Source organism: Leucopleurus acutus (assembly GCF_964270905.1).
Source record: "Leucopleurus acutus genome assembly, chromosome: 19".
Lineage (NCBI taxonomy): Eukaryota > Metazoa > Chordata > Mammalia > Artiodactyla > Delphinidae > Leucopleurus > Leucopleurus acutus.
This window is the reverse complement of record NC_139161.1, coordinates 19,606,149-19,615,345: the sequence shown is the minus strand read 5'-3', so window position 1 is coordinate 19,615,345 and position 9,197 is coordinate 19,606,149. Positions and strand designations below refer to the sequence as shown.

The 9,197-nt window shown below is 57.2% G+C and overlaps 1 protein-coding gene across 3 annotated transcripts; it reads left to right on the top strand.

The window, feature by feature from the left end:
- The first annotated feature begins 851 nt into the window (after positions 1–851).
- Positions 852–7,998, top strand: CNP (2'',3''-cyclic nucleotide 3'' phosphodiesterase). Of its 3 annotated transcripts, none has more exons than XM_082860106.1 (4): positions 852–966; positions 2,258–2,927; positions 4,933–5,072; positions 6,488–7,998. In XM_082860106.1, exons 1-4 carry the CDS (start codon positions 964–966, stop codon positions 6,935–6,937), a joined length of 1,263 nt encoding a protein of 420 aa, XP_082716232.1. In that variant the 5' UTR covers positions 852–963; the 3' UTR covers positions 6,938–7,998. The 3 variants fall into 3 exon arrangements, with proteins under 3 accessions (XP_082716232.1, XP_082716234.1, XP_082716233.1); XM_082860108.1 differs by having other exon boundaries at positions 875–966; positions 2,263–2,927; XM_082860107.1 differs by lacking the exon at positions 852–966 and adding an exon at positions 1,093–1,319.
- The last annotated feature ends 1,199 nt before the right edge of the window (positions 7,999–9,197 follow it).

The following is a 9,197-nucleotide window of genomic DNA, read 5'->3' as shown; positions in this document are numbered from 1 at the left end:
GAGCAGCTGAGAGTAGGAGCTGCAGCTGGACCCACCTGTGCCACCCCAGGGCCGGGCGGTACAGTCAAGTAAACCAGGCTCCGCCAGCTTGTCTCCTCCTCTGTGTAACGAGTACCTGCCTCAGTGACTGGTGTAAAGATTATACGGGTGCTTAGCACAGCACCTGGTGCACAGGAAGCTCTTAAATACCCACCCACTGAGCTTTCAGTGGTTTCACAGAGGGGGTGGCTGAGCAGCTGAGGACGCGAGTTAGGATTTCATTACATTATTCATCTGCCCCTTTGGCCACTGCCATCCTAGTCCCAAACGGCTGGGGTTGGTTGGGGCAGAGGCTGGGACCTGCCGGACTAGGGGGAGGCAAGTGAGGCATTTCAGATGCAACTTTTAAGGAACGTAGGGCCAAAAAACTCAATAAGGAAGAGAAAGTATTTTAACGCAATACTGTAAAAAACAATTAATGCAAAACCCGATGATGAGTAAAATATCAAAATTTAAAATAAAGACAGGATTCGACCTTGTACTTGCACGACCCTGCCTCCCTCGCCTCAACCTAATCTCGGCGCGGGACCCGGGAGGGGTGACTGCCTGCCTCTTCAAGGAGTTCATCATTACCTTGTACGAGAAGAAGAGGCCGCACAAGCCCTCCACTCCCCACCTCCCCCAGCGTACGTCGCCGCACATGTGCCTCGGAGCCCAGGTGCCCCACGCGGCGGGCGTGCGGGAGGGCGGCCGGCAGCACTGCCGCCACGCCCCAGCGCCGAGTCAGTTTCGGGTTTCGACTCGCCGCGCCTGCGCAAAGGGGGCCGGGCTTGGCCCACCCGGGGCCAGCCCGCGCGCGCTCCGCCCCCGGGCTATGTAAGGCGGCCCCCAGTGGGGTCGCGTCACCGCTACACTCCGTGTCCCTCCGCGCAGGCGGGCGGCCCCGGAGAGCTGGTGCTGTGACGGCGGCGCCCCTTCCTCATCATGGTAAGCGGGCGCGGGAAGGCCGGGAGGGGAGCAAGCAAACCGGGCCGGGGTGGCACCTTAACGGAAAACGGGAGTATTGGGGAATTTGGGAGAGGAAGTGGCATGCAAATGAGGACCCGAAGTTCCGCAGTTGAGTCGGGGCTTTCTTGGCTCTCCGGTACAGGCCTGAGGTAGGGGTGATGCTGGGAGAGTGGGGAGTGCGGACGGACCTGGAGGAGGAAGGGAACCGCTCTGCGGAAGGTGCTGCCCCGGAGCCGACCCGGCTGGCGGGTGGGCCGGGGTAGCATGCGCTGGGCCCGCGCTGAGCTGGCGTTCGGCGCCCTCCCCTGCCCAGGGCCTTGTCTGAGATAAAGGTACGCCAGCCGAGCACTCAGGGTGCTGGCGGGAGGTGGGGCCTCGCGGTTTAGAAGAGAAGGCGCTGTACAGTAAAAACTATTGATTGTCACCTGTGGGTTTTAGCAGGCAGGAAAACAAGTGGCTCAGAGAGGTGCTGCTGACACACAGCAAGGGGTGAGCAGAGCTAGACCCTGGACGCAGGTGCCCTGAACCGCCCAGTCCTGGGGCAGGCACAAAGACCACGACTTTGTGGGGGGTCCAAGGGAGAGGAGGAGGAGGTGGCAGGCGTGCTGAATGAAGCCCTTTGTCTAGCGCTCTCCTGCCCTGCCCCCCGCCAGCCCTTCTGTGGGACCATTGTCCCCCCATCCCAGACAAGAGAGTATTATCTGTCACTGGCATTGTTGGGGGAAGGGAGGCGGTCTTTGGGTGACCCTTCTCCACCCTCACCCTGCTCTGTGCCCTCAGGGCCACGGCCGCTATGGCTTTGCCCGGACATAGAGCCCCCCACCTCCAAAGAGGTCATCCTTAATAAGTGCCAGGAATATAAAGTTAGGGTTCACTCCTAGAAACGCAGGCTTCAGGCCCGCCCCTGCACGCACTCCCAGCACCGTTTTCCTTTCGAGGTGGCAGCGGTGGGTGATCCTTGAGGCTAATCCTTGAGGCTACGGTTCTCACTAGAGGAAAGAGTTTAGGACCGCTCAGACAAGCATTCCTCTCCATCCTGCAAAGCCAGAAGCCATCAGGTCTCGAGGACCGAGGAGAGGACCGAGGAGAGACGTCCAGCAAGCCAAGGCTTGGAAGGGTGCCCAAGGCACCAGGGGTGCCTGTCAATCAGGGCTGTAGCACCTGAGCCAGCTGGGGTTCCCGGTTAGAAAGAGGCCAGAGACAAGGAGGCGAAGCTGGCGGGGTGGCCCCGAGTGACCTGGCTGATGTCTGTCTTCCCCTCCTCACACAGAATAGAGGCTTCTCCCGAAAGAGCCAAACGTTCCTGCCCAAGATCTTCTTCCGCAAAATGTCATCCTCAGGGGCCAAGGACAAGCCAGAGCTGCAGTTTCCCTTCCTGCAGGACGAGGAGACGGTGACCGCACTGCAGGAATGCAAAACGCTCTTCATCCTGCGCGGCCTGCCCGGGAGCGGCAAGTCCACGCTGGCCCGGGTCATCGTGGACAGGTACCGGGATGGCACCAAGATGGTGTCTGCCGACACCTACAAGATCAACCCCGGTGCCCGGGGGGCCTTCTCCGAGGAGTACAAGCAGCTGGATGAGGACCTGGCTGCTTACTGCCGCCGGGACGTCCGGGTCCTCGTGCTGGATGACACCAACCACGAGCGGGAGCGGCTGGAACAACTCTTTGAGCTGGCCGACCAGTACCAGTACCAGGTGGTGCTGGTGGAGCCCAAGACGGCGTGGCGGCTGGACTGTGCCCAGCTCAAGGAGAAGAACCAGTGGCAGCTGTCAGCCGACGATCTGAAGAAGCTGAAGCCTGGTTTGGAGAAGGACTTCCTGCCGCTCTACTTCGGCTGGTTCCTGACCAGGAAGAGTTCCGAGGGCCTCCGCAAAGCCGGCCAGGCCTTCCTCGAGGAGCTGGGCAACCACAAGGCCTTCAAGAAGGAGCTGCGACACTGTAGGTGGCGGGGTGGGGGCGGGTGGGGGCAGTTAGCCTTATTTGTAAGCCCCTCTTGCTGGGCACAGGGTGCTGCGTGCCCGGGGCCATTGTTCTCAAAGCACTGGGGGAGGCAGGGGGCTCACCTGGTACCGGCAGAGGCCGCTTTGGGTGGTGGACACTCCGTGGGTTACGGGAGAGGCGTTTGCCAGGCACCTTCCCTCTCACCGCACCCTTCCTCCTGCCCTCTGCTTCCCATCTGCGCTCTCCCAGCCTGGATCGAGGCCACTGACCCCGTCTTAGAGGTGGGAAAAACAAATTACTTACTACATCAACATTTCGTAAAACCTTGGAGGGAGAATCTGGTCCGATGTTCTCAAACTCATTTTTAGCAGCAGAACTATTTTCTAGAATAGAATATGCCATGCAGCCCTAAGCTGCAGAAAAATGACAACTTGGACTATTGTGACTCCACTGGCGATGATTCCCAGGCCTTGAGCTATCCAGCGCACCTCCTGTGGCATCCCACAGCTCCAGAGAAGAGTCTCCCTAGTCTAGCCCCTCGTTTTTGCAGATGGGAAAATGCCCAGAAGGGTTGCGGGGTTTGCCCAAAGCTGTAGTGGAAGCTCGACTCTGTTGCCTCTAGAGGGGCCTCCCCTTACTGGGTTGGACCAGGGTTCGCTCCTGCAGGGGCTGTTTGCTCCATCGAGAGGGGAGGTTTGGGATAGGGAAGGACCCTGGTGGCCCTCCTTCTCCAGTGGCCCTTTGGGGAATATGTCACCCACTCCCACTAATCATCTGTTCTTCCTTTAACTCATTCCTAGTTCCCCCTGATTTTAGACTATCTTCATACTTGAAATATCCCCATCCGTGTTTCTTTGCATTGTCAGAGGTAATTTGTGCCGGTATAAGTTCTCAGAGAACTCTTATCTCGGCTCCTAAAATTCGAATGCTGGGAAACCGGGGAACTGTGGTACCTGCACCAGCCGGGCGTGAGCCCTTTACCCGTGAAGAGCGTGACAGAGAAGCTCCCAAGGCAGGGCTCCTAGTTAGAGCTGGTTCTGCCCTGGAGATTGCCTCTTGAAGCTGCTTTTACCATTAAAAACTGGGATCCTTCTGCCCAGGACACAGCAGGAGAAATGTAATGGGCCACAAACAAGGCCTGCCCTCAGTGTAGAGGTCTCCCTCCCCTGTGGAGGGTGAGCGACGTCCTTCACAGGGATTCAACCCTGGGGGTAAACAGGAAAAGCCTAGTGACTCTGAAGCTAGCCATGACAAGGCTTGAAGTCTGGAAATTGAAATCACAGATACCCCAAGTCTCATCGAAACTACCAGCCACATAATGTCATCCTGTTACCTCCCAAGACCCTTCCTGCACCAGGCCCATTGTAGGCTTTCTTTCACCAAACAAGGCTGTAAGCTACCTATTATTACAGTGACCAGGTAACTTCTTGTTCAAGTGGCCGCTGAGTGAAATGGGGCACGACTAATACTTACCTAGGTGGTCTTGGGAAAACTGGGATGTGCGGTCACCCCCAGTTGTATTTGATTGACAGATTAGGGTCAATCACTTGCCCCAGGTCCACAGGCTTGGAAGTGGGCTGGATGTTAATTATGCTGTTTCGGGCTCCTTCCATTATACCACACAGTTCCCAACCTCTTTTTTCTTTCTACCCCATTTTTCATGACCTGCTTCCCTCTTTCCAGATGTGTAGCTAGTGCAGTTCAGATTCCCGTGGCATATGCCGCCTACCCCTGGGTTACAAGTGCCTTAGTTTTCACATCTGGGTAAGAGACGTAAAAATCTGCAGAACATAAAGCAGGGAACTTACATCAACACCTTTTCATAGCTCCAGAGTTGCTATTTGACCAACTAATGGATGGTAGTGGATCGCTCAATTATAGTGGATTGCAAATTTATACTTAATGTCTGATTGTTTTCCTCTGGGTCTCCCATGGTCTTGGTGATAGATGTTGCAATGCCCCTGCTCTCCCGCCCTGACTGCCCCACTCTCTCTCCCTTCAGTTGTCTCTGGGGATGAGCCCAGGGAGAAGATGGAACTGGTCACCTACTTTGGGAAGAGACCCCCGGGCGTGCTGCACTGCACAACCAAGTTCTGTGACTATGGGAAGGCCGCTGGGGCAGACGAGTACGCCCAGCAGGATGTGAGTGCTCCTCGGGGACACCTGGCTGAGGTGGGGAGAGGGCAGGGTCTTCTGGAGATGGGCACCGGCTCAAGGCAGGGACCACAAACCAGACAGCCTCTCAGGAAAAGAGGCAGCTCCATCCCCAGCTCACCGAAGCCTGTGTGGTGCCCCCCAGGGCCTGCCCATCAGAGCCTGTTCCTTCTGCAGATGCGCAGAGAATGCTGGTTGGCAGCAGCTCCTGCTCTGGCCTCTAAGCCTGTGTTCAGTTCCAAAGGCTAGAAGTCCCTTAGCCCCAGTCTGAAGCCTGGCTGCGCTCTCAAGTGGGGAGTGTCGACAGGGAGGCTTATTGGCTTAGGGGTACCAGCCCCGCCCACAGCCTCTGACATGGGATCCTTAACCACCGGGCGTGGCCGACTCCAGCCTCCTTCAGGTTGCCTTCACAGCAAGGCCGTCCCTGACCCTCTGCCAACTGCCCCACTTCTCTGCCTAGGTTAACGCAGCCATTTTGTTTACTCATTGGTCTCCTCCCACACGAATGGAAGCTCCCTGAGGGCAGCACTATTTACAGTGCGGCTCACCTTGTATCCTCAGCACCTACCACAGCTGCACGAATGAACACAGCACTTGCACTCCCATCTCTGTTCATTCATTTAGCAATGTTTATTAAGCACCTGTTATGCACTAGACACTGTTAGGACCAGGGGGTGTGAGCAAAATAGGGAAGATTTCATGGTCAAAATCGGAGAGATGGGCTTTTTCAGAGAATCAGATATAATGTAAGCCAAAGTGTATGGAGTCGATTTGGATCAAAGTCCTTTATTTCTGACCTCACCCCACCCTCCAGGATAGTGCCTGGATACCAGGGTGCTTTCACAGGGTGAGTCGAGTAGTAACGACAACAGCCCTTGTCAGGCTCTTCTTTTTTTTTTTTTTTTTTTTTTTTTGCGGTACGCGAGCCTCTCACTGCTGTGGCCTCTCCCGTTGCGGAGCACAGGCTCCGGACGCGCAGGCTCAGCGGCCATGGCTCATGGGCCCAGCCGCTCTGCGGCATGTGGGGTCTTCCCGGACCGGGGCACGGACCCGTGTCCCCTGCATCGGCAGGCGGACTCTCAACCACTGTGCACCACCAGGGAAGCCCCAGGCTCTTCTTTAGTCCTCACGCTGAGGAAGGTTCTAGCCTCAGCTGTCTCTTACAGGTGAATGAGCCCTGAAGCCAGTGGGTGGGGAGCCCGGCCTGAGCTCAGGAAGCCTTGCGTCTCACGCCTGCTCTCTGGCACCTTCATTTTTTCAAGCAGCCTGGACAGTGTCGGTGGAAAGACATCCTGCCAGCACATGGCCGTGGATGTGGATGTCTGTGGGCTCTGCTCCGTGGCACTCACTGTCCTCTCTTGATGCCGCCACCTCCAGCTCAGTCCTCTGTTCTCTCTCCGTAGGTGGTGAAGAAATCCTACGGCAAGGCCTTCACGCTGACCATCTCTGCCCTCTTTGTGACACCCAAGACGACGGGAGCCCGGGTAGAGCTGAGTGAGCAGGAGCTGGCCTTGTGGCCGAACGACGTGGACAAGCTGTCCCCCTCTGACAGCCTGGCACGGGGCAGCCGCGCGCACATCACCCTGGGCTGCGCGGGTGATGTGGAAGCCGTGCAGACGGGTATTGACCTGCTAGAGATTGTGAAGCAGGAGAAGGGGGGTAACCGCGGCGAGGAGGTGGGTGAGCTCAGCCGGGGCAAGCTCTACTCCTTGGGCAGTGGGCGCTGGATGCTGAACCTGGCCAAGAAGATGGAGGTCAGGGCCATCTTCACGGGGTACTACGGGAAGGGCAAGGCCGTGCCCACACGGGGCGGCCGCAAGGGTGGCGCCTTTCAGTCCTGCACCATCATCTGAGTGTTCCCGGGCCACAGGCCCCCGCTCTTTACAAGGGAATGGGGAGGAGAGGGAAGCATCCCTCTGCTTGATTTTTCGTTTAAGATTTTTCTTTTTCTTTTTCTTTTTTTTTTACTCAGTTAACCTTCTTGTAACTTTTTAAAAACGTGTAAAATAACTGCTCTTTTTTCCTGCCCACCCCCTTCCCCTCTAACGCTCAAGCTCTCAACACAAGGGGGTGGGTAGGCGCCATTCAGGAACCTGGACCAAAGCTGACGAGGCTGGGCCGAGTTGGGCCTGGACTGGAGCCACGACCCCAAGCCCCGCTTACAGTTGCTGGGCCCCTAGGCCCACTGCCCCACACAGGGCCGGCTAGTGGGGAGGGACACCCCAGCGCTGCTCGTATTCACGGGGTGGTCACCACGGCCACAGAAGACTAGTGGTGGATTTGAGACGGGATGATCCCTGGGCTTTGATCCCATTTCTTAATCAGTGTAGCCCCAGAAAGTCTGGGGCTATTTACCGGGGTAGAAAAGGGGTTTTTACCTTCCACCTTTGGTCCTAAGTGCCTGTCCCCTCCTCACACTGTAACTAGGTAACAGTTTGATACTAGGGAAGAAAACAAAATAAGCAGCAGCCGCATCCCAGGCTGGCTACAGGTCTCACCCCAGGAAGCGGGTGGGCTGCCATCCTTCCAGGGGCGTAGCTCTGTCGTGTGGATGGGGAGATCAGGGCCAGAGACAGCGCCTTGGTGGGAGAGCTCCAATCTTGCTGTCTGCCCAGCCCATCTTGCCTCCTTGGTGCCTCCGGAGGCCTCTGTGCCTCCGCTAAAGGGGGTCAGTGGGTACCAAGAGCCAATGGAGTGGCCCCCAGCAGTTTCGTGCCAAGCCCCACCCGGTGCCTCTGGGAAGGGGCTTTTAACATCGCTGCAGGTGCTGTGGTTCCTGGGGTGCCCTCTGCTGCCCTCTGCTCAGTAACAGGGCCTTGCTAATCGGGTTGTCACTTGACAGAAGTGCCCGGGATTTTAGTTACTATCCTGGCTTTGCCCAACCTCAGCAACTTGTAAGACTGATAATGAAATAAATCGTGTTAATCCTAGCTGCGTGCAGTCTCTCTCGCCCTCTGTGCCCAGCTCAGTCTCCCTGGGGCAAGGGCAGGGTGCATCAGGACTGCCTTTGTCCCCAGCTTGGGGCCATCGGTCCTGTCTCCCCTCTGCGGGCTGAGCACAGCTGCGGCGAGGCTGGGCAGTGGAACACTGTTGGCTTTCACGAGGAGGCAGAAGGGAGAGAGGCTGGTCTTGGATGCACACAGGCAGTGGGAATTGGCCGGCGTGAGGGACGTGGAGCACAGAGCTGCCACCCCCCAGCAACTGGGCACAGGCCCACAGGTGTGCCTGCGGTTCTCTAGGGAAGGCCACCTTCAGATCAGTGCCACTTCAAACACAAGGGAAGAGCTGACTCTTCCAAGCCAACAGGGGCCTGGATGGCTACATGGGAACTTCCCAGGCCTCACGCAGTCAGCATTTCAGCGCAGCTTTGGCACTAAAGGGGGAAGGCTGAAAAGAAAGGGGCAGAGGCTCAGATGGAAGAGAAATAGCTATTTGGGCCAACGTCTTTACCCAGCCATCTCTACTTACCCAAAGCACCAAAAATCAGAGCTTCAGCCAAAGCTTCAAGTGTGTCTGCCTGGAACTGAAATTATTCACCACAAACACAAAAGCCTGACCTGAACAGCATGACCTATACCACTGCTTCCTCCCCCTGCTTGCCTCCCATACAGGAAGGGACACCAGTGGAGAAGGCAAGGGGCGTTTGCTAAGAATGCTGTTTCCAGCTAAGTAAGCTGACATCAGCGCCCAGATCCCTGCACCCAGGAGCTGCCTGTCCCACTTGGAAAGGGTCTGAGGGTCAAAAAGGCAGGATTTTGTCCTTGTCACCATCTCCCTCAAGCTGTGAGAACTCAGAGCCCGTGTAAACCTCTGAGTTAGCCCAGCCTGACACCTGGCACCCACTTTGGACACATGCAGCTTCTAGTGATTTCTGGTGGCCCTACCATAAAATGTGTTTTCTGAACTCGCTGCCCCATGACTGGCATCAGGCTGGGCACGGCAGCATCCCCAGGGCCTGCTCAGCACTCCCGTGCCAAACCGATTTGGGGGCAGCCAGCACCCCACCTGCCCCCAGGTGCCCCCACCCCTCGTGGGGTGGCTCGCGGAGCCTAAAGTCCACGTGGGCATCAGCTCCGTGCTGGGGGCTCAGCTCTGGCCCACTGACTCTGGAGT

Bases quoted from the DNA above. Each gene is read 5' to 3' on its own strand.
- CNP (XM_082860106.1), top strand. The intron at 2,928-4,932 runs GTAGGTGGCGGG...CTCTCCCTTCAG, and splicing joins CAAGAAGGAGCTGCGACACT to TTGTCTCTGGGGATGAGCCC. The intron at 5,073-6,487 runs GTGAGTGCTCCT...CTCTCTCCGTAG, and splicing joins ACGAGTACGCCCAGCAGGAT to GTGGTGAAGAAATCCTACGG.